The sequence below is a fragment of the Coenobita brevimanus genome, chromosome 18 (genome assembly GCF_032717465.1).
Source record: "Coenobita brevimanus isolate Jiangsu-jjx chromosome 18, ASM3271746v2, whole genome shotgun sequence".
Lineage (NCBI taxonomy): Eukaryota > Metazoa > Arthropoda > Malacostraca > Decapoda > Coenobitidae > Coenobita > Coenobita brevimanus.
Window position 1 is genome coordinate 30,734,676 of NC_136971.1, and position 25,749 is coordinate 30,760,424.

At 41.7% G+C, this 25,749-nt stretch overlaps 1 protein-coding gene across 1 annotated transcript; it reads left to right on the top strand.

The window, feature by feature from the left end:
* LOC145391450 (uncharacterized) lies at window positions 1-23,927 on the top strand. Its single transcript, XM_080266063.1, has 8 exons — window positions 1-47; window positions 1,143-1,195; window positions 7,596-7,717; window positions 12,845-12,960; window positions 14,065-14,237; window positions 20,554-20,747; window positions 22,301-22,411; window positions 23,748-23,927. The coding sequence occupies exons 1-8, from the start codon at window positions 1-3 to the stop codon at window positions 23,925-23,927; spliced, it is 996 nt and encodes a 331-aa protein (XP_080122189.1).
* The last annotated feature ends 1,822 nt before the right edge of the window (window positions 23,928-25,749 follow it).

Here is a 25,749-nt window from a genome sequence, read left to right on the forward strand (position 1 = left end):
ATGTCTGGGGTTATTTCTCAGCATGCAGCTGTGATTCCTGATTCCAGGTAAGGCAGTGACGTTGTATATGTTGAGAAGATAATGTGCTCCCTCATCTGAAATCAAGAATCACAGCTGCATGCAGATTAATAACCCGACATCTTACAACATGTCCTGGATGAGTGGGTCACCTGTTTGAATATTTGTATGAGGACGTTGGAGGTGTTTAAGAAGAGCATTTTCAGCCATGAAGAAGTAGCCAGAGTGGAGGAAATATTCTTACTGAAGTTATATAATGCCAATCCATCATGTACAACACTTGATAAGCTGAGATTTGTCCAGTACAAGCAGAGGTTGAGCAAGGGCATTCAGCAGCTTCCAACTTCAGAGCCTACCTCTTACATCCTCAGCTGCAAAGTATCACTCATAACGAGCCTACTTTGCAGTTCAGAAGTGGTTGGGCAATGTTGAAGATCTAAATCCTACTGACTGGGGTTGGCAGCTTCAAGGTGGAATGCTCAATTCCATTTTGACTGACAGACCAGTAGCAACAGAGCATGTTCTTCTCACTGTGTTATGTGGGTGTAAACAAATGTGTGTTAAGAGATGTAAATGTCGGAAAGCAGGACTTAACTGTACACCGATGTGTTCCTCGTCTGTTGGCCAATCTTGTGCTAATCCATGCCCACCTGATGGAGAAGATAGTAAGTCCCCATGCTATAATTGTGACCATTACTAGATATGATGCTAAATAAATGTTTTATTTAAAAACACGGTAGTTCAATAACTGCTGCTGGCAAAAGTTAGTGCTGCTTGTTGGCTTTAAATGTGTTGACTTTACCACTTTGTTTAAAACAGTACATTGCCTTCATATCTTGAATATCATTACCTTCATCATATCTTGAACATACATCAGTAAATCATTGAAATAATGGTAAAATGGTTTTCTTATACTCAAAAACCTTTAAAAAAGAGTATTACATGACCATCTGTGACTTCTGGTCCCAAAGTTATATAAGAGTCCCATGCCGTTGGCGGCCATCATGGATTTTCGTCTCACACGGCTAGTTCATGTGAAATGTTTAGAATGTTTGTGGATTTCAACTTGGCATGCTTCCAAGTAGCTTTCCTGAAAAACTCAGCTATCTCGAATTTTTTTTCAGGTTCCCTTCCATGATCCTGGCCTATTATGTTGATGGTATGATTTTAGAAGGTGGTGAGGTATAACTGAAGTATTAAAAACAGAAGAGTGCATGATAACAATCATATTCGATAACTCTTCCTCTCATATTAAATTCATACTGACAAATTAGCTAAGAAAAAAGTTGGTAACTGGAATTTTCCCTCGTCTCATCCCTTTAGCGGCTCCCCTCGCCTCTGTCTATAACACGACGCGGAGCAGTGCTGGGCAGGGATCCTTCTCGCACTCATACTCCCCGTGGATCTGTTGGTTATTTTGACCCCCTAAAGAGGTTAGTACTCACACGCATATTCCTCATGGACACATTAAATGTAGCCTGAAGTAGTCTTAGCATAAACTGAGAAGTGATTAAGAGAAAAGAAGTGAACGGCCTGCTGGAAAAAGCCTTTGTTCACCGTCGTGGCAGTGTTTTAGTACAGAATCATTCCTGTATGCCAGTTTATAACTAGTGATTACATTCCAAGTAGGAACTGAATATAAGTTAATTAATGGCTCATAGTGGTAAATTAATAAAAGTTAGAATCTTTACTTTTTCCAGGTTGTGGGAAGCAACTGGAAGTTTAAGGGTAAACTTGCCTGATCTAAGTATAACTCTAGCTCATAAAAATTTTATTTCCTACTACTTTTTCAAACAAATACCATAATATGTACTCTGCCAATTCTGTAATTTGTACTTACTCATTAGTGTGAACTTAGGATCACATAAAGTATTATGTTTCTAGTGTAAATCAAATAAATTCCAAGGCACAGGTGCTGGGAGAAGAAATGCCTGGGTAAGGTGCTACCATGATCTCGGTAGAAAGGCCCTAGCAGATGTTTCGGTGGAGACACCGTGCCTTATAGTCACCTCGCCACACCTACCTCTGAGCCCTACCTCACCCACCACACTTACCCGTGTCTTGAGTATTAGTATTTTTTAGTAGTAGTTGTCCTAAGTAGGCAGGAGAATGTGTGTACTTTATTAAATTATAACCTAGACTTTAATAAGATATAATTTAAGGTAATTAGCCGTTATATTACCCTATTTTTCTTATGCATGCAATAACTGCAGTTAAGGGGACGGGTTGTGCTTTGACTTTATATTCAGGTGGCAGTTAGCATGAAAGGGAAAACGGTCCGTCGTAAACACCCACCCCCGTTACATAACATAGTCTCGATCTTGCCCTATAATCATTTATGATACGCCCCGCTGTAGTCGCTTTATATCCAGGAGAAAACTGACTAAGTCCACCAGTCTGATCGGCGTAAGAAAGAGAGTGGTAGAGTTTACTGGTTAAGTTACGATGCGGAGGTGGAGAGGGGAGGCTGTGTGACCACCAATGTTCTTCGTGCATTATGGGAAGGGGAGAGAAGGGGAGGAAGATGGAGAGGGAGGGAGATGTTGGGGAAGGGGGAGGGAGACAGAGAGGGAGAGGGGGGCAGGTACGGGAAGGATCGGTAGAAGGGGACAATGTGTAAAATGTTTCGCATGGCGCACAGCTAATCCTTATTAGTCTGCCCACATTCTCAGAGCTGTGTGCATGTGTTTGTATACCTTTCTCTTCCCTCGGGTATGTCCCTCAGTATGCCACCACACCTACCACGATCACCACAACTATCCCTGTTACCATACCTACCACAACCACCACTACCACCACAACTATCCCTATTACCTCACCTACCACAACCACCACAACTATCCATGTTACCGCACCTACCACAACAACGACTGCCACCACAATTGTCCCTATTACCACACCTACCACGCCACCATTGCCACCATAACGATCTCTGTTTCTACACCTACCACAACCACGACAACTTTTACTACAACTACCATTACCACCACAACAGTTACAATTACCACAACCACCATCAAGTCACTTTTACCATTACTACCACAATTACCGCTATGACCACAACCACCATTTCCACCACAAACATAACCATTACCACAACTATCCCCTTTACTGCAACCACCACTTTTATCATCACCTCCGTTATCACAACTATCACTACTGCTATAACTGCCACAACCACCACTACCACCACAACCATTAATTATCACCACAACCTCCACTGCACCCAACCAAAACCATCACTACACCACAACCATCCCCACAACTACCACTATCACCACAAATACCACCATCACCGTATAAAACCATATATTTATCTCGAAGTTTGACATACCCTGTAACTATGTCTTCTACCTCTCGTTGCCTTTCTTCCTGTGTCGATCTATCGTTTTCTTTCTGTCTAACCTCAGTGCGGCCCCAGTCATGTCCAGCAAGAAGCCAGACATCCCCACCATCCCAATCGTCGACCTCGGCCAGTTAGGTGAGTAACTGAACACTGATTCTAATTTAGGTGTTATGGGTTACTTATCACTTACTGTAATTTACTAAACACTGTTTGGAAGTTAGACGTTGTTTGGGACAGAAGCCCGTAAAAAAATTATGCTGTCGGATCCGACCAATGACGGCTTCATCTCTTGATTTTGAAATGTAGTTTTTCTTCACATTTATATAATTATTGCATTCACTCTTGTCATAGCAGCACAGTGTTCAGTATACTATGTGCCAAAGCCATGTTCTGTTTTATGGACAGGCTGAAAAGTTGTAAACAATTTTATGAATTTAATTAATATCCTCTCCCTCCGTCATACATGAATCATCAACGTACAATCATAACATCTCATGCTTACCAAATATATTCATTGGTCCTTCGTTTGCATGATACTGACCAACACAAAGTATTGAAATTGGGGATCTCTGAACCAAGAATTGCTGAACTATAGGATGGGAACCATTGCGTAAGACGAAACTCTGATATAAAAGAAAAAGAATGAAACATTAAGAATGAGTAAAAATGTCTGTGAAGAGAGGTAGATTAAGACATACATAAATACATATACACATACATACATATAGGCATTAAAATGTCTTGTAATAATTATAGACATGTAGAATCACAGTCATTAGTATACAGGGTGTTCAATAAATATGTAGCAAAAATCAGGGGGGATGTTCCGGAGACGATACTGAATGCAAATTCCTAAATGACCATTTTGCGAAATCTCAATAGTTTGGGAGTTACAGCACTCCACAGATCGGCTCTGGATGTGTTGGAGCCAGGGGACTGTAAATGAGACGCCCATCTTTTACAATGAGATTTAATAACAATATTATACAATATGCTAGACACTGGTACGTCATTGATATTTACAGCAAATGTTCACAACTCCGGCTTCCTTGCTCAGTGCATGCTGCAGCCCGTTGCAGAAGTGGCTCACGGCTTTATATTGGTAGCAACGATTTTCCACATCATCCACATGATCGACTCTGATTTTCACCTATCTAGCTGGCTACTTACAGTACATACCTCCCTATCTATCCTATTACATACATACATACATACCCGGAGTAAAAGACGAAAAACAACTTTAAAAAACCAAAAACAATTAAAGCGTTCAAGAAGTCTTAATCAGCAAGTCAAGATACGATAAGATAAGCCCCGCCGTTCAAATCCGGACGAAGAGAAGGGGAAGAGGTAGATGGGGACAATCCCCTGGGCCCGGCCCGAAGGGGTGGCCCGAGACCTCCACAGTGGGGGCGGAGGGACGTTGGTTACAAGATTGTGACAACGTGAGTTAACTTTTACCTGGTCGTGGTGTAGTGGTATGCTGCCTGGCTCTCACCTGAGAGTCCTGGGTTCGATTCCAGGCATATTGGTAATTTCTCTGATGACTCCAAGATGGTGTTAAGTGGAAAGAAAATATAACATGTATCATGTATTACGTGAATGGAGAGCAGTTTGCATATATAAAGTACTGCATGAATAAATGAAATCATAGGAAACTTTAATGTATTCATTTGTTTCTTTCCATTACACAATAGCATTTCTTATTTTTCTTTACATAATATAGCCTACATGTACTATAATTTCCTTGTAGTTATTATCGCTGTTTTGTAGAGAGGGAGGAGAAGGTGCTATGGCACAGCAGAATTCTTTGGGCAGTACATCAATGTGCCATTACACACTGGTTAGGGAGCACTTTAACCATGAGCTAGATATAAAGTACAGGACTCGTATATTCAGCACAATTTTCAGGGGAAGGGGGGCCCACTGTCGATAATCTTGCCCAGGGTCTGGTGATGGCTGTCGGCGGCCCTGCCCTCAAACGATGGTCGGACAATAGCTTTTCTAGATGTGGGATCACTTCTAAGTGGAGCGGCTCTGTGCACCTGTCTCTCACTAACGATGCCCGGACATGAGGTGCTTCGCTTTCATAGTTTTTCGCGACTTCATTCTCATTGTTTAACCATGTGCTTATTAATTACATTCTCAAAAACTTTATCAAGAGAAGATGTGATAGCTATTGGTCTGTAATCAGAGGGATCAGAGGAACTTCATTTCTCTGGAACTGGGTGAATACTTATGACTTTATTTATCTATGGATCAATGTCATCAGTGTAGGTCGCTGCGGTTTTACGAGCCTGATTTTCTAAGTTCATGAAAAGAGGAGCAGAACAAGCGACACTATTTTTGTTGGTAACTGTGCTGTAAAATTAGGTCTTTGGAGTGTAGGAATTAAACTATTGGCCGTCATGTCCCCGCTGCTGTGTGTGTGTGTGTGTGTGTGTGTGTGTGTGTGTGTGTGTGTGTGTGTGTGTGTGTGTGTGTTGCGGTCACGTGATCAGTTTATTTACTCCTGTCATTGTTTGTTAATTTAATACCGTAAGCATAATAGGCTCTTTGGCAACTCATCCTTACTAGTCCATTTTTTTAATTTGACACGTTAATATACCCTTATACGTTATCTGTTCAGTCTATGTCGTTACTAAAAAGATATAATAGACGTACAAGTGTTAAAGAAGCTGCAATGGGTGAGGTAGTTTTGGGTCAAATAATGTGATGGGTGAGATAGATAGCTTAGAGTTAAATAACTGATAGATAACTAAGAAAGAGGGTGATATAAAAACCTTATTGTACCAGGCTAGGAAGGATTCTTAACACCTCTTCTTAGGCGAATTACTTTCAGAATTAAACCTTTACTGCTTAAGTGGAATGATTGCAATGATTTTAAAGAATATTCTTGTGTCCGAACAGACCTAATTATCTGCAGTCGATGGTGTTCTCTAGGTACAGGTATTTCTCCCATTAGTGTAGTTTACCTACTTGTATCTTTAGAATTTAGTGTAGGTTAGAGATTTGACTGTTAGGCTTATTAGTTATAGTTTTTGTTTTTATTTAATTAGGTATTTTTATGGGTTATATGAAAAAGGAAAAAATATACCAGTATATTATGAAATATTAAAAAATAAATAAAAAATAATTAAAATATACATATGTGTGTCTTAACGATCAGTGGCTTCGACCTCAATGGCGAACAGACCACTAGAGGTTTATTGGTGACTCCATTAACACTCAGGCTCTTATGTCTTTCCCCAAAAAGTAAAATCGTCTGGGTAAACTGGAATACAATACTGAGCAGTTCCAATGATGACAGGTTTAACAAGGGAATTAAGCTTGTAATTTTTTAAAACAAGGTTAGTGGCTCCTTTTCTTTCACAATTTTGTTTCTTATATAGTTTGAGTTTATGTTGTAAGTGACTGAAAACGTGTATTTAGAAACTGAACTAACCTCATCGACCCTCGTTAAAATATATTATAATGAGGTCGAGGTGTTTTACTTGCGGATGTCAGGCTTCATTGTTGCTGCACTGTGCGATCTGTATGCATTATCATTTGTTTGGTCAGGTTAGACGAGGTTAGTTTAATTTGGGAAACACACACACACACACACACACACACACACACACACACACACACACACACACACACACACACACACACACACACATTCCTGACCACCTACATTTCACATAAAAGAAAGAAAGAAGATGAAGGATATTACAGAGAGAGAGAGAGAGAGAGAGAGAGAGAGAGAGAGAGAGAGACAGAGAGACAGAGAGACAGAGAGAGAGAGAGAGAGAGAGAGAGAGAGAGAGAGAGAGAGAGAGAGAGAGAGAGAGAGAGAGAGAGAGACTTCCAGAAGATGAGTTAGTACCTAAATTAGGTACTGACTTGAAATTCCTCGTCCTGTGTTTCGAATAAAGTTTTTACCACATTCTCGGCAGGAACCCTCCTTCAGGCGCAGGGGAGAGTGGAGGGGGGGGACGGTTCATTGGATAGGATATCCAACTCGCTACTTTAAGGACTTGAGTTAGAATCTCGCATCAGTCAAGCTGCTGGACGTATTTTATTTTCCCTTTGTCCCTGTTTACCCAGATGTACAACTGGGGACCTGGATGTAACTTCGACTGTTGCCGCTAGTGTTGTAGGGGGAAGACGTAGAGTTATGCAAAAAATGATCATCTAGATGAGCCCTGCCCAGTCGATACGCAAAACTCTAATCTTTCTTCTTCTGCAGGATTGGGTGTGGCTGGGGGCCCGAGCGAGGATGATCTCCAGCGGGTGGCAAAGGAGCTGGGAGCGGCCCTGACCGGTGTGGGCTTTGTGTACCTCAAGAACCACGGCATTCCCAGCCAACAGGTGGGTTGGTGGGTGGCAAAGCTTTCTCCACTCTGACTTATTGGCTGTAACTGTTTTCAACATCATCATCACCATCATCATCCTCTCTTTCAGGAAAGACTTCCAGTTCACCAGTAGGAGGGACGGCTGTTTCCAGTCCTGCCTTCTCGGGAGTAGGCCTGAGCACTGTGTTCTCAAAAATGAGAGCGTCAAGGTGTGGACCGGAATCAAGGTTTTGGCGATAATTTTTGAAGCATGCGGTGGCGGTAGTACATGTGTGGTCTTTATATCGTTGCTGACTCCACGTTGTATTTTGGGATGCAGACTGATCACATCAAACAATTACAGGTGTTCCATCAATGACAGTCAAAATCCAGGGACATCGCTCACACCATGGCGCACTCAGTTTATCAAGTATTTTGATCCCCAGTTTACAAGGGGTCATCGATTTTCTCCACTGTTGGCCTTGGGTATCTTCGGAGTGTTGTAGGACCTCTTCTTTCGTGATATATATTGTATTACATTGTTCTTTCGTTTTTTATGAAGGTTCCAATATGTCACCTAACAGCTGTTCTCCTCGCTGCTCGCTCTCTATCAGCCTCTTTGGTCAGTTTCTTATTGATGACCTAGTCCCCTTCAGTCTGAGGACATTATTTGCAGTTTATTCTTCCTGCTACCGAGTGATCATATTCAGCTTAGGTGATGGTGAAGGAGTTAAAGAAGCCTACATGCAGCTCTAACAGTTCGAAAAGTCAGTCCTGAGCCGAATAACACTTTTTTTTTTTTTTTTTTTTTTTTTAGGTAGCAAGAATGAAATATGAATAACGCTTTTGACCCAAAAAAATAATCTATCTATCTATCTATCTATAGCCCGACGCCCTAATCCCGCAAAGGGTGGCCGCAGACAAAACGCCTCCAAGTCACTCTGTCACCCACCATTTGACTCCCCTCCCCCCAACTCACCCCCCCCTCCCTCATATACCTCTCAACTCCATCCCTCCACCTCATCCTCGGTCTACCCCTCCCTCTCCCTCCCTCCACCTCACCTACATACACCCTCTTAGTCAGTCTTTCATTCTCCATCCTCTCCACATGTCCAAACCACCTCAGTGTATTTCTCCTAATCTTTTCAACCACATCCACATCTACCCCACAACGTTCCTTCACTTCTTCATTCGTCAACCTGTCCCTCCATGTCACTCCACATGCTCCTCTCAAGTAACTCATTTCCACTGCTCTCACTCTTGACTTGTTCCCCTCTTGCAAGGTCCACGCCTCGCTTCCATACGTCAGGGTAGGGATCACAATACCATCATGCAGTGACTTCTTAACTTCCATACTCACCTCCCTATTTCTCATCACTGCTTTCAGTGTGCCAACAACCTTCCTTCCCTGCTGTACCCTTTCACGTACTTCATCCCCCAAAGTTCCATCCTTACTCATCACACTACCCAAGTACTTGAATGCACTCACATTCTCCATACCCTCACCATCCAACCTCACTGCACACTCTGTGACTTCATTCCTCTCAAACACCATAACTTTACTTTTGTTTACATTAACTTTCAGCTTCCTCCTCCTACACACTGTCCCAAATTCATTCACCAAACCTTGCAACTCCCATTCATCTTCACTCAACAATACTGTATCATCAGCAAACAGCAACACCGGAAGCTTCCAAATCTCACCCTCATTCATTAGGGCCACCCCTACATCCACTGCCCTACCTTGTACCTCCTTTACGACCCCATCCACATATATATATTAAACAGCCATGGAGACATTACACACCCCTGTTTCAGTCCCACATTGAGATCAAAGAACTCACTCAGCTCACCATCCACTCGCACCGTAGCCCTAGCTCCCTCGTACATACTCTTCACAGCACTCAACAATTTCCTCTCCACTCCATATATTCTTAATACCTTCCACATACCTTTCCTATCTATTCTGTCATAAGCTTTCTCCAAGTCCATGAAGGCAGCGTACACTTTCCTTCCCTTCTCTAGATACTTCTCCACTAAACATCTTAGAACAAATATCTGATCTACATACCCTTTTCCCTTCCTAAATCCCCCTTGTTCTTCTCCAACTAGTTCCTCTGTCATATGCCTAACCCTATCAATGAGTATTCTACCATATACTTTACCAGTCACACTAAGAAGGCAAATACCCCTATGGTTACCACATACTTCTCTCTCCCTTTTTCCTTTGTACAGACGAACAATTATACCTGATTTCCAGTCCTCTGGAACCCTTCCCTCTTCCCAAGCCAATCTACACAACTTCCATATCCACTCCACAACAATCTCACCCCCATACCTAAGCATTTCACCACACACTCCATCAATTCCTGGGGCCTTTCCCAGCTTAATCTTCTTCATCGCTTCCACTACTTCCGACCTACTGATCTCTTCCTCCCTCCTCTCATCTCTTCTTCTCCCAGCCATTCCCCAACCACTTATACTCACACTGCTCTCACTCTCTACATTCAACAAATCCTCAAAGTGCTCCTTCCATCTCCTCAATTTCGGTCTCTTCTCCACCAACAATCTATTATTCCAATCTTTCACTCCCCTACTATTTCCCCTTTCACACTGCCTTACTTTCTTTACCTCCTTCCAAAACAATTTCTTACTCTCCCTCCATTTCACACTCAGATTCCTCCCAAACTCTTCATCCACTTTCTTCTTACTCTCCTTCACCAGTCTCTTAACCTCCCTTCTCCTGCTCACATATACCTCTCTCTTCTCTCTCTCATCTTCTCCCCTACCTCTACTCGCCAACCATTCACCATATGCCTTCTTCTTTTGTTCCACAGCTCGTTTCACCTCATCATTCCACCATGCTGTCCCTTGCACACCCTTGCATCTCCTCCTCACTCCACAAACTGCCTCACACGCTGCGCTTATCTCTTCCGTGAATATCTTACATACGTCTTCCACCCCTTCCATCTGCTCTAGCTCATACCTTCCCAATCTTTCTTCCACTATGCTCTTATACTCTGTCCTCTTCTCACTATCTTGCAATTTCTCCACTCTTCTCACAGGAGCTGCTTCCTCCTGTCTTCACCTTCGCCTCCTCAACCACTTTCTTTGCAGCTCTACCTTGGCCATCACTAAGTGATGGTCCGAGACTCCATTCCCCCACCCTCTCCACACCCTTGCATCCAACACTTGTCTTCTCATTCGCTCATCCACACACACGTAGTCTATCATTGCTTTTCGTTCAACAAGTTCACCATCCATCCTCCTCATTACTCTCCATGTATACCGGTGGATCATCTTATGACGAAAGTAGGTGTTGGCTATTGCCAACCCCTTACCAGCACAGATGTCCACCAAAGCACTACCATTCCCATCTACTTCCGCTGGCACACCCCACTGACCAACCACTCCATCCACTCGCACATTCCCGACTTTGCCATTCATGTCTCCAATCAACAGCACTCTCTCGCTCCTCTCAAACTTGTCCATACATGCTTCTACTCTCGCCCAAAACTCATCTTTCACTCTTGCCACTCGATCCTCTGTTGGAGCATACACACATACAATCGCCCATGCTTGTATACCTACTTTCATCCTCACCCATACAATCCTTGCACCCACTGTTCCATACTCTCTTATATTCTCCATCCACTTCTTGCTTATCATCAGACATACTCCCTCTCTTGCCCTCTCATTCTCACTGACTCCCGCACATATACCTACACCGTATTCCCATTCTCTCATCCTTTCACCCCTCCATTTAGTTTCAGTCAATCCACATATATCCACTTTTGCATCCTCAAGCACCTGGACAATCTCTCTCTCTTTCACTTCATCATTCACTCCTCTCACATTCCACGTTCCTACTCTCAGAATGTCCTTTGTCCGTTCCTTAGTCGTCAACGTATGGTCCGTCCGGGTCCGAGGCGCTTTATTTGCTTTTTTAGTTAGTTCTTTTTACGGGGTGGGGCACTAACCCACCACCAACCCTTTTAGTCGCCTCGTACGACAAGCAGGGATACTGCGGAAGTATTCTTGAAACCCCCCTACCCCCAGGGGTATTAATATTTTGCATTTCCAAAGAGGGTGTTTTTTCTCCTCGGTTTCTTCTTGGTGTTCTTTTTGTCGATGCTTATTGCCATATCCTTACGACTTTATTTCTTTCACTGGCCTGAAACTTATTATGCATGTACAGTCAATCAATCAGACAATCAGTCAATCTATCCATGTACTGCCAGACGCCGTTATCCAGTAAGGGACGGCCACAAACAAATCACCTCCACGTTGTCCTGTCCTCTGCCATTTGGATGCCTTCCCTCCAATTTACACCCCCCTCTCGCATAGCTCTCACCACTCCATCCCTCCATTTCATCTTTGGTCTCCCTTTCCCTCTCCCCCTCCACTTCACTCACGTAGACTTTACTAGTCAGTCTCTCATTCTTCATCCTCTCCACATGGCCAAATCATATATCAGAAGATTCCACATCCATATCACAATGATCTTTTACTGCCTCATTCTTTAGATAACCAGCCACATAGTTTACCACTATTATTATCGCCATTATCCGAATTCTAATTCCGGGATAAAGTAAAAAAAAAAAATGACATGTGATAGTTTATTATACAGTTAACATCTAGGCCCACAAAATTCATTTTAAAGGGACATTTCGTTCTACGAATATGGATACCATACTCAAATAAAGACCTTTTAATTAGTTCCAGTTTCGTTAGAAACCCAAGCATCATTCAAATGTGTATTTGTAAGTCGACGAAAAGAGTTGTTTTCCTAGCAAACCATTTAGTATTATCAGCCACTAATTATAACTCAGGACCTAGGTTCTGTGTTCTGTTTTCTGTGTTTTAATTGTGTTCCATCTGTGTTCTGTGTTCTAGCCGTGTAGAGTGTTCCAACCATGATCTATGTTCTATGCAGTAACTGCGTTCTAGTTCTAATTCTCTTTAACTGTAAATCTCTGTTCTATGTTCTTACTGTGATGCATGTTATAATTGTCTTCTACGTTCTGCGTTCTAGCTATTCTATGTTCTGTGTTCTATGGCCTGAGTTCTATGTTCTATCTTCTATGTTCTAAGTGTGGTTTAACCATGATGTATGTTCTGTGTTCTATGTTCCGTGTTCTAACAATGACGTCTGGGTTGACAGGTAGAGGCGGTGTTCTCGAGTGCCAGCAAGTTCTTCAGCCTCGGGAAGGAGACGAAGCTGAAGTATGAGACGGGACCGTCACAGAGTCATGGATATTTAGCTGTGGATAGGCAGAAGTACGTCTGAGAGAGAGAGAGAGAGAGAGAGAGAGAGAGAGAGAGAGAGAGAGAGAGAGAGAGAGTTGATCTAGTCTAACCATTTCTACTCGCTTACTTATTTTCTCATTTTATTCTTGCTATCTTCAGACAATTTTATTCAGGTTTCGAGACTTTTTTTTTTTCCTTTTCCAAACTGGGGCTTGGTAGATCTAGCCCTCACAAACCCCTTTAGTACTAGATTTTTTTTTCCTCTAAGTTGAGTAAAGCTTCATGGTGGCACCGAGAATAGGTCAAAATGGGGAGGTGACACCAATCCAAGGCGTTAATCTTGCCAACAATCCTGCTGGCTATACACGGTGTTTGGTGTCTTGTAATGAAGGAGTTAAAAAAAAAAAATGATATCCCATTTCATTACCAAGGCGGCTTCTGATTTTATTCTTGTTACTGACAGACGATTTTAATCTGTTTGGGGGACACCTTTTGTGGTGTGAGGATCAGAAATTGTCTCCACTATACCATTTTTATTCTAATTTGGCTTACAACTGCCATATGTCCATCTTGAATGCTTAGTTGTAACAATAGTTTACATTAGAATATGATGGTAGTCACAAAAATGTGTCCAGGAAAGGAGCAGGACCATAGCATTGTCTTATTCTGCTACTGAGCTGCGGGACATAGGTTGCAAGAAGGCTAAAATCTCCGCAGTGTTAAAGTGAATGAACTATAGCAGAGCCGCATGCCCTTGTCTGGCCTGTGCAGGGCAGCTGTTGTGGTTTGTTTAGCATAGTAATAGTGTTGGAGAGGGACGCCTTCACGTGATGGCACAGATATGACCAGCTGGCAACGCTGTTCAGTTATGCAAACGTCCCTCAGTTCCCTTCCTGTCTTGCTGAAAGGAGGATGGAGTATTGCGGGAGGAGGGAAACTTCAGCCTGCAGTCTATTGGGTTCACACTCAGATAAGCGTGGAGTTGTAATTACTACGAAGAAACACACACACACACACACACACACACACACACACACACACACACACACACACACACACACACAGTTGCTCTCACCACGTCAGGTGTGAACCAAAGGACGCCATAAGTTGATTCGTTCCTTTCCTCCCCGGCAGGCTGGACGCCTCGGCCAAGTTCCTGGAGCTGCGTGAGACATTTGACGTGAATGACATGAGCTACCCGTTGCCTGACGAGGAGGTGCCGGAGATGAGGATGGCATTGGAGACCTTCCGCGCCTGCTGCTGGGCCCTCGTATCCAACGTCCTCACCGCCATAGCCATCGCTATTGGTAAGGCTGGAGGTCGCAGGAGAATCTCGTATGAGGTTAGGTGACTCCCCAGCATCTTTTCATCATATTAAAAAGCTCTGAACACTTCTTCCATACCAGCCTATTAAGTGACTACCTATCACTTCTTCCTTAACATTTATTTTTATTACGTGATGCTTTTTCTTACCATTTTCTTATGAAAAGTCTCCTTGACATGAGGAAAAAAGCATAAAGTAGGAGTACTGTCAAGAGAAAGCCCATTAAATAGCTCGTACATCCTTTCATCCATTGATTCAGCCTTAGAAATCCTCTGCTTCACTTCACCGACTCAGACGCATTTGAGACTTCTGGTCGCATGCTTACATAAAAAAGGAGTGTCATTCTAGACCTGTGCGATCGACACGCTCCACGAGTGTATTCTGCAGTTTGATCGTATGCTTAGTCACACTTGAGGCGCCCGTTACTAGAAGGGCGTAACCACCAAATCCGTTTTGCCGAGTTAAGGTTAAGCAGATAAAATATCTATATTAATGATGTATTAGATCAGTTGAATCGACTAGTGGAGTGTTTTTCAATTACATGAATCTTACACCAAAATATTATTTTTGTAATATTTTATAGGCAATTATTCAACAAACCTACCTACCAAACCCTCATGAAAATGTTACTGACACGTAGAACTGTGTGTCCTTAAACATCATTAGTAAGAAGATAAAAACCTTTAAAAATCTGCTCGTGCTTTGAGTTATTTATATATTTTAATGAATTTTATAAGTCTGAATTTTACCAATGGTTTAGATTTAGAACTGGAAAGTGTAATCAATAATCAGATGAAGGTCTGGATACGAATGAAGATAATTAAAATGTGCACAACTACTAATCCCTCAAGGTCAGTAATGCTTGAGTGGAGTGATGGAGAGTGAGGTGGGAAGTTAATATATGAGGAAGTTCTTGTCCAAGTCAGATTTTCTCTCTCCCAGCCAACATCCCTCCTTCTCTCCTCTTCTCTCTGACTGCTGTAGAGATCCTCAAAGAAGCCCTGGAATTGATATGACGCGTTTTTACAGAGATCCCTCAAATCTTTAAGCTTCACTTGTGTAAGCCTGACTCAACTAGGGCACTCGTATTAGGTAAAGAGAAGACCAAGGGGATATACTCCTCCTCCTGGTCCTCATGCAACCAAATGGGCACTGGATCATTTAGAGTCAGGCCATAACCTAGCTACACCTTGATGCCCATCTTATAATCGCTGACAGTGATAAACATTCTGGTATTCTTGAACCCACTGCCACCAAAGCCAGCCTTGGTCACGACACCCTGGAGCCACGTGACTCCCGACCTTATTTCCGCCCATAAGAAGGTTGCTTTATCTTTGGAAAAGGGTACCACATGGTGAAGAGAGGGTGAAGGAAGGGTTTGCTGTGAAGAACAGAAAATGGCCGATGTGGTGGTTAAGCCCTTCTTGTACCAGGCGCCTGAATTGTGGCATAGAAAAGATTAGTAAATGTGATGGTGTGAAAAGAGTGGTTTTGTATTATTTCATTATACGAGTATTACCTGTATCTGAGAACGATTTTGAAGAACCTTCATCTGCTTCACATTTTTCGCAGTAATTTTGGCATTCAGATATAGCTGCAATGTAGCACACCACAAATGTGGAATCAACAGTTTGTTCAAGCATACCAGTCTGTGTCGCTGTCGCATGCGACTCATGTACTCCACATTTTGTTTCAGCATAGGACCATGAGTCCTTCTGTTGACTGGTAATATTATTTGTCTTGAATATACGTTCCCTGTTCCATTTCTTAATACACATAATAAAAAGCCATGTTAATAATTCGAGGATTCGTTATTGTCTGTGTTATGAAAGTGGTCCGTTGCGAAGAACACTGAATTTACAGAAGAAAAACGACTCAGTAGAGATGTTGCCTGATTTATAGCTTAGAAGGCTTTTGATGAACCCTCAGGAGGAGAAGATAATTATAAAAAAAGTTAGGGGAATGGAACATAAAAGTAAACTAGAAGCAGCAACAGAACCAGAAGAAGAAGAAGAAGAAGAAAGTCAGTTTTTTTTTTTTTTTTTTTTTTTTTTTTTTGTCTGCTTCGAGGTGTAGAGGTCAGAGCCTGTATTATATACGGTGAGATGACCCCCTTATATCCTTGGTGGCATCTGCATATGAATGAATGTGATTATGAGTGACAGGTAAGAGATCATTAATTGGAATTAGGAATAGGGTTGGAGCCAGAACTGATTCTTGTGGCGCACCGGCGTTAATCGAGTGGAAATCGGAATCATCGACTTTTACTCTTATCTTTCTGTCACTGAGGTATGAGGAAATTAGAGGAACAAAAAATAACAGTCCCTAACAAGAGAGTCTGGATAGCAAGGAACGGTGCCACACTTTGTCAAAAGCTTTAGAAATATCAAGAATACTGCATGAGTTTCTCCATGTTGGTAAATTGACTGATGGATGGTGTGAGTCAAGACACTGAGAATATCAGCCCTGCGTCATTCGCATCAAAAACCATAATGTATGTCACTAATTAAGTTGTTGGATTCAAGATGTTAAACAACGCGCATATCAAATACAGTTTCAAATACTTTACCAAGAAAAGATGTGATAGCTATTGGTCTGTAATCAGAGGGGGTCAGAGGAACTTCCATTCTTCGGAACTGGGAAGATATTGCTTCTTTCCAAGAATTAGGGAATGAAGAAGTACATATGCATAGTATGAACAATTTAGCTAGAACAGAAGCTGATTCTGGGGAACACTTTTTCAAAACAATTGGAAAAATTTCATCTGGACCTGGAGCTTTGTTGGTTGGTAAATTATCTAGCATGGATAAAAAGTATCGAGTCTGTATCTTAAGTGGAACAATTTCGAAAAAGTCAAGTTCTAGTAAAGGCACGTTCTGACTGACTTCCTCTAAGGTAGAATTTCTGGCAAATGTACTGGCAAGGATGTTCGCTGTACCACGAGGGTCATTAATAGCCTTACCACCTGAAGATTTGAGTAGAGGAATGGGTGATGACTTGTTAAAGTTATTATTGAAAGAACTGAGAGTTGACCAGAATATTCCATTGTTATTAGAATTATTTAATTGTTTGGATGCTTGGTTGTGAAGAAAGTTTGATTTAGTGAGAGTTATTATTGCTTTTGCATGGTTTCTAGCAATTTTAAATTGACTGAGCGATTCAGATGTTTTTTATTTTACGTAAAAGTCATATGTTAAGGATTTTTGGGTCGTTGCTCTAGCACAATTGTTATCAAACCATTTTGGGGAGTCAAATCTTTTAGTGAATTGTTGACTGGGTATGAACAATTCTGTATCAGCTTGTATTAATTCATTAATGTAGGACTGGGTAGAATTGATGTCATAATAATAATAATAATAATAATAATAATAATAATAATAATGATAATAATGATAATAATAATGATAATAATAATAATAATAAAAATGATAATATGAGAAAAGCAACAACAACAACAACAACAACAATAATAATAATAATAATAATAATGGTAATAGCAATAATAATCATAATAATCATAATAATAATAATAATGATAATAATAATAATAATAATAATAACAACAACAATAATGTTAATAATAACAACTAGAGCAGCACTCAGTGGGCGCATACCTCCGGGAATGCCGGATCCGGATCTGCCCCCAAATTTAATCGATCCTTTCTTAGCCCACAGTCCACCCTTCCACAAAATTTCATTGAAATTCATTGAGAACTTTTGGAGATACTGTGCGATAGGATCCGGATCCGGATCCTCCTTTAAATATAAAGAATTCTTTCTTGGCGTATGACCCACCCTTCTACAGAATTTCATTGAAATTCATTTGATAACTTTTGGAGATATTATTCCGTACGATCCGGATCCGGATCCAGATCTGCCCCAAAATTTAGTAAATTATTTTTTGGCTCATGGCCCACCCTTCCACAATATTTCACTGAAATTCATTGAGAATTTTTGGAGATATTTTGTGAACAAACAAACGAATGATTCCGGATCACAACCAAAATCTAATCGACTGTTCATTGAGCCATACTCTACCCCTCCAAAAAATTTAATGGAAAGCCGTTCATAACTTTTTTAGTAATCCTGATAAAAGACAGACAGACAGACAGACAGACAGACAGACAGACAAACGTGGGGTAAAATATATACCCCTCGTAGGAGGTCAATAAAAAAATAATAATGATGTTGATAGTGGTCGATTTTTTTGTTTCCCCAAAGCGCCAGTTCTTCGAGGGAATTCACTAGGACTAAAAACTTCGAAATAACATTACCACCAGTAACTCAATAGTAGTACTACACCAGACCCGAGATTCATTCCTCGTGAAAGGAGTGTTAACATTAAGTGGAACATTATTCAGAAATAACAATGTAATATACTGTCAGAGGAGACTGCCTTTCCAAGTTTTGGCGAATACATAGCGAACTGGAAAGCACCCAGAGAGTGCATACCTTCCCCAACATCAATAAGCTTTAAAATTTATTGTGATAAGTCTTTTTTCCTACCAGATCTATACTTCTTTGGTGTCACAGCGTCAGTCAGTTAATTCTTTAATTCTGCGATGATGCTTTGCCCCGTTACAGGAGCTGAGGAAGCGCAGACCTATGGCGACGCTAAAAGAATTATAATAATAATAATTTGTTCCTACGTACGGATCCGGATCCATCTCAAAATCTAATATTGTAATCTCTTCAATGACCCACTGTCCACCTATCCACCAAACTTCACTTAAATCCGATAACAACTTTTTGAATTCTCTTGTCCACAACCAGACCAACAGACAGACAGATAGACACGGATGAGTACATAACCTCCTCTAATGAACTGGCGGAGGTAAGGATTAGGTCATTCAAAGAACTCATCTATTTATCTATTGCCAGACGCCTCAATCCCATTTGGGGTGGCCACAAACAAATCGCCTCCAAGTCGCCCTGTCCCCCGCCATTTCACTGTCCTGCTCCCAACTCACACACCCCTCTCTCATATACCTCTCCACCCCATCCCTCCATCTCATCCTCGGCCTCCCTCTCCCTCTTCCCCCCTCCACCTCACTCACATACACTCTCTTCGTCAGTCTTTCACCCTCCATCCTCTCCACATGGCCAAACCACCTCAGTGTGTTCCTCATAACGCTTCCTATCACATTCACATCCACACCACAACGCTCCATTATATCCTCATTCGTCAGCCTCTCTCTCCACGTGACTCCACAGGCACCCCTTAAATAACTCATTTCCACTGCTCTCACTCTTGACTTGTGTCATTCCAACAATGTCCAAGCTTCACTTCCGTACGTTAGAGTTGGTATCACAATACTGTCATGTAGTAACTTTTTCACTTCCATGCTCACTTCCCTGTTTCTTATCACTGCTTTCAAAGAACCAGCAACCTTTCTTCCCTGCTGTACCCTTTCAAGCACTTCACCCTCCAAACCTCCATCCTTACTCATCACACTACCCAAGTACTTAAACGTACTCACATTTTCCAATTCCTCACCATCCAACCTCGCAGTACATTCACTAACTTCACCTCTCTCAAAGACCATCACTTTACTCTTCCCTACATTCACGTTTAGATTCCGTTTCTTACACACTCTCTCAAACTCATCCACCAAGCCTTGCAGCTCCCCTTCGTCTTCACTCAACAACACAGTATCATCTGCAAACAACAGTACAGGGAGTTTCCAAACACTATTCTCTCTCACCAGGGCCACTCCAACATCCACTACCCTACCTTGTACCTGTTTTATTACCCCATCCATGTACAGATTGAACAACCATGGAGACATGACACATCCCTGTTCTCTTAAAATTAGCTGTGTTTCGCTAGTTATTAAAATTCTTCAGTTAACTCAGGGAATATATTAGATTTCCAGCAAAAACATTTGCCGTAATATGTCACCACATTTTAGTTGAAAAGCTATGACGTTCCTGCTTAATATTCTGAAAAACTTTGTTGATTTCTCATCTTTAGGATTCAAAAGTCATTGCAGCTTTCTCGTTATGTATAATTATGGGGTCGATCAGCATTTATGTCAAAAACTTTACCTAGGTCCGATTAAGGGTCGTATTCCAAGATGCATCTTACTCTTCGTGGCACCTTCTTCTTAACGATTTGTTATGCCCTTTACGCCTTGATGTTCTATGTTATTCATCCATATTTAGTACGGACATGATGTGCATCAGTAACATACTAAAGAATACTTAGATGTAATATGCAGAATAAATCTCTGAGGAAGAGGTGCTACGAAGCCTCCTATGCCACATAAGACACAGCCCCAGTCATACTACATTCTCAGACCTGGAACGAGACTTCTTCACCTCAACCCAGGAGGAGCTCTTCAAGAGCGGTAGTGAATCGCTTGCTGTGCTGCGGATGGCCTACTACCCCACTGTGCCCGCCACCGTTCCGCCCAACACCATCCGATGTGGTGCTCACACCGACTACGGCACCATCACACTGCTCTTTCAGGACGATGTGGGAGGACTCCAGGTCAGCTTAGGTTAGATTAGCCGAGATGAAGTCATGGGAGGTCAGGATAAGAGTATTTTAACTTAGGATAAGTAGCGTTGAGATTAAGATGGACTGCAACACCTAGGAAGACTCCATGTTTGCTTGGGTTAGGTTAGATGAGGTGAGGTCCTGATAGATTAGGATATATTAGCTTAGGATTGTGGGTTAGGTAAGATTAGGATCATTTGCAATGCATAGGAAGACTCCATGTATGACTGGATTAGGTTAGATGAGATGAGTTCATGGGAGGTTAGGATAAATTAACTTAGGCGAGGATAAATCACAGTAAGATGCATTATGTCACCACCACAAGGACCTCATAGGAAAACGCCTGGTTTGTTTGGGTTTGGTCAGATGATGTCATGTTATGTTTTGTTAAGTTTGGTTTGATTAAGTGGGATTAAATAAGGTTGAGTTGGATAAAATCATTGCAGATGCTGTTAGATTAGCTTTGGTTAGGTGAAGTTTTAGTAGGTGAAGTTAGGTTGTTTTATTATAGCTTGGTTTAGGTTACATGAGACTTACTATTTCAAGCTTTATATTAATGAAAAATATTTCGAGGTCGGGTACGTAATCTTTGACATGATTTACAAATGATTTTGTTAGTCCGTTCAGGGAGAATTAACGTCGGTTAAGTCGGATTAGATTATGAATAATTTCGGGTGGAAATTGTTTAGTTGCACTGAATAAGTCAAGTTCGGTTTTGTTCGGTCAGATCTGACGACGTTATTGACTATTTAATGTGGAATTTCTAGTTCCCACTGATTAGGTAGGTTAGGAGGGTAAGGAAGGATGGGGAGGGTGGAAGGTTGAAGGGCATGGAGGAAGAGAATGAAGAGAAAAAAGAAACGTGGGAGAAATGGGAAAGAAAAAGAAAAGAGAGGGAAAAAAAATATGAACTAGTAAGAGACTAAGAGCTACGTAAAGCAAGATCAGGAATGAGCTGTTGTCAGAGAGGGGACATGGAAGTCACATATCACCAAAAATACAAACTACGGTTCTATTTTATTTTTCTTTATTTAAGCATAATTATCTCTGGTCCATTTACTAATTACAGTAGATAAATATAATGAAAGAAAAGCATTCGGGACCCGAATGCTAATCGCCTTCCTGATTATGCTGTTGGCCAAGTCCAAGATTTTGGCTATATCTTGATGCCCTGAAAGATACATGTTGATAGCTCAAGCCGTTCATGAGATATAATGGTGCTAAAAGAGGGCGTTAAAAACAAGCTGACCTTTGGCAGCCATTTTGCTGACCTTGACATTGACCCCGAGTGCCCATTTTGAGACTCGCCCAAGATTTTGGCCATATCTTGATACCCTGAAGGTTTCATGTTGATAGGTCAAGCCGTTCATGATATATAATATGAACAAACACACACACACACACACACACACACACACACACACACACACACACACACACACACACACACACACACACACACACACACACACACAGGCGGGCAAAAACATTATCGCTCCACCTTGTAAAGGTGGACGATAATTTTAGATGGATAATGTATTTAGGTGAGTGACGTGGAAGGGCGATGGGTGGACGCCACGCCCATCCCGGGGACCATCGTAGTCAACGCTGGGGACCTCCTGCAGTTCTGGACAGGTGGAAAATATGTAGCCACGGTAAGCTGGAAGTTTGAATAGTTTTTCTGTTGTTATTATGAAATGATGGTTTTGAATAACCCCCTCCCCACCTCTCTCTCTCTCTCTCTCTCTCTCTCTCTCTCTCTCTCTCTCTCTCTCTCTCTCTCTCTCTCTCTCTCTCTCTTTATTCCAGCGAACGCCAGACGATTGTATTCAACTAAGAGTTAGTCACAGGAACCCGAGTTTAACAAAGTTATCTCGTTCCCAGACACATTGATTTATTTACTTTTATATTTGTCACACTTCAGGGCAGTCGGGAAACATGATCAACGGTGCAGGGTTCTGTTAATCTCTTCATGTATACATGATATTTATGTTAGTTAGCTCCAAGATAAATTGACTGGGTTATTGTATTTCCTACTGCATTTTACAGAAGCCACGTTAGACATGATTCTGGAGGACTGGCTTACCTTGGGCATTATTTATTCATTCGTATATTTATTTCTCACCACCAGAAAAAATAAAATAAATATGGGGACAAAAGATCGACTATAATTTCACTACATCTACTTCACAACTAAGGTATGTTCGTCACTTTCCTTCTGTGACGTGTTATCGAAAAAGGAATCATCTTTGTGCAGAGAAACCATACCAAGCCTCTCTCAGCTTAGGAATATTAGGCAGCTGAGGACATGAGTAGAAGTGGTCGAATATTAAGGGAACTTACTTTACTGATTGCACATGCTTATTAATCGTCGCTGTCTTGTATATCATCATCATCATCATCATCATCATCATCATCATCATCATCATCATCACCATCATGACCCTGTTGCATAAATTCGTCATCCGTCACACACGCTGGATTCTTTCTCACACTCACTCCACACACTCTTTCCTTCCTTCATTCACCCACTTTCTTTACTTTTTCTATCAAACTTTTTTTTTTTTTTTTTACATACGGTACTCGATCCATTCTCACACATTCCTCTCTCACACGCTCACTTTTCCTGCTTTCTCTCAACCCCCCCCCCTTTATTTTCAATCATTTTAAAATTTCTCATACATCCACATTTTCCACACATGTTTTCACACACACATACACTATTTCTCGCTCTCACATATATCACAAACTCTCTCCTCACACTCACTCTACATTCGCTGTGCGTCTCACACTCACATTCTCACACCATTTTTCACACACTTTATCGCTCACTCTCACTCTCATTTTTCACACTTTATTCTATACACACACACACACACACACACACACACACACACACACACACACACACACACACACTCATAATAATAATAATAATAATAATAATAATAATAATAATAATAATAATGATGATGACTATGATGTTCCCAGGAACACCGCGTGATAATCCCGGAGGAGGAGGTGAGGCGTCAGTCCCCCCGCCAGTCGATTGCTTTCTTCGTGCAACCGAACGCAGAGACCCTGGTTCGCCCCCTTGACGGCTCCAACACCTACCAGCCCATCACAGCCAAGCAGCACCTCCTTAATAGAATCAGGATGATTTACACCTAAAGAGAGAGAGAGAGAGAGAGAGAGAGAGAGAGAGAGAGAGAGAGAGAGAGGTGGTTAAAAATGTGCTACTACGGACATTTCCTTACCTAGAGAGAAGAAAAAAGAATAATTGATAATAATAATAATCCATCCATCATCCAATCCTTCATTGTCCCATGAGGAGCGTAGGAGCCCGGGGCTAAGCAAGTTGGTCTTGACATTTAAGATACGAGTGACCAGCCTCACTCATCCCTGAATGGCATTACATGACCAATAAACCCCAACCACTCCTTGGATATAAACTTTCACCGGCTCAATCCGATTGGAGCGCCGTAATTAACCACTAAGCCACTTGGCGTCAAAATTTGGTCATATGGTTGCCACCCAACGTAGTAAATGGTTTCCTGGTGTACAGAAAACCATTTGGCTTGTCATTCAGTATAGAGTCACCCACAGGCAGAGTTAAGAGGAAAGAATGAAGGAAAGGAAGACAGAAGAGGGAGTGTAAAGTCACCCGTAGGCAGAAGGACGAGGAAAGACTGAGGGCAAGAAAGACAGAAGAGGATGGAAGGAAAGAAGGATGGAGGAGAGGACAGGGCAGACACCCGATAGCAACACTACATCGAGTGAGTGGATGGCGAGCGGCCCCACCTACCACTAAATAATAATAATAATAATAATAATAATAATAATAAGAGTGAGAGAGAGAGAGAGAGAGAGAGAGAGAGAGTAGTACTGTGGACTTCCACTTACCTACAGACAAAATAATAATAATAATGATAATAATAAACAGGAATAATAATAATGATAATGGTAATATAATGATAATACTGTATTGGTATTGTTTACTAGTTTAACTATTGTACAGGACATCAGTTAACTTCTAATTAACATTCAGTCTGAATAGTTTTCAGCGTATTTCTATATAATCCATTCACTCCTATTGATATATATTGTTTTATTTTTGGGTGTGTTTGGGATGTGTCTGAGGTACGCATCAGGTGTGTCTGAGGTACGCATCAGGTGTGTCTGAGGTACGCATCAGGTGTGTCTGAGGTAAGCATCAGGTGTGTCTGAGGTACGCATCAGGTGTGTCTGAGGTACGCATCAGGTGTGTCTGAGGTACGCATCAGGTGTGTCTGAGGTAAGCATCAGGTGTGTCTGAGGTACGCATCAGGTGTGTCTGAGGTACGCATCAGGTGTGTCTGAGGTAAGCATCAGGTGTGTCTGAGGTAAGCATCGGGTGTGTCTGAGGTACGCATCAGGTGTGTCTGAGGTACGCATCAGGTGTGTCTGAGGTAAGCATCAGGTGTGTCTGAGGTACGCATCAGGTGTGTCTGAGGTACGCATCAGGTTTGTCTGAGGTACGCATCAAGTGTGTCTGAGGTACGCAGCAGGTGTGTCTGAGGTACGCATCAGGTGTGTCTGAGGTACGCAGCAGGTGTGTCTGAGGTACGCAGCAGGTGTGTCTGAGGGATATGTCCAGATACAAAGGGCATTTTCTGGGGTGTGTTTTTGGTGGTAGATACGTTTGGGTTGTGTGTGACCATCAAAGTTGTTCTTTATTTTGCTTATTATATTCTTTATATCACCAGGTCGTTTTATTTAACATTGGAGATATTTTTTCGAACTGCAGGTGTTAGATACAACTTTCGTTTACTCCTTTACTCACAGTCCTTCCCTAAGTTGGATGAAATTGTCAGGAAGTAACAAGAATAAACAAAAAAAAATATTCAGTGGGTCAATTTCTTTATGCAACCAATTATATTTACGTGGAAAAGCAATAAATAAATAAATAAAAGAGCGGAAATCGTCACCCCAAGATGACATAGCAGGAAGGCCT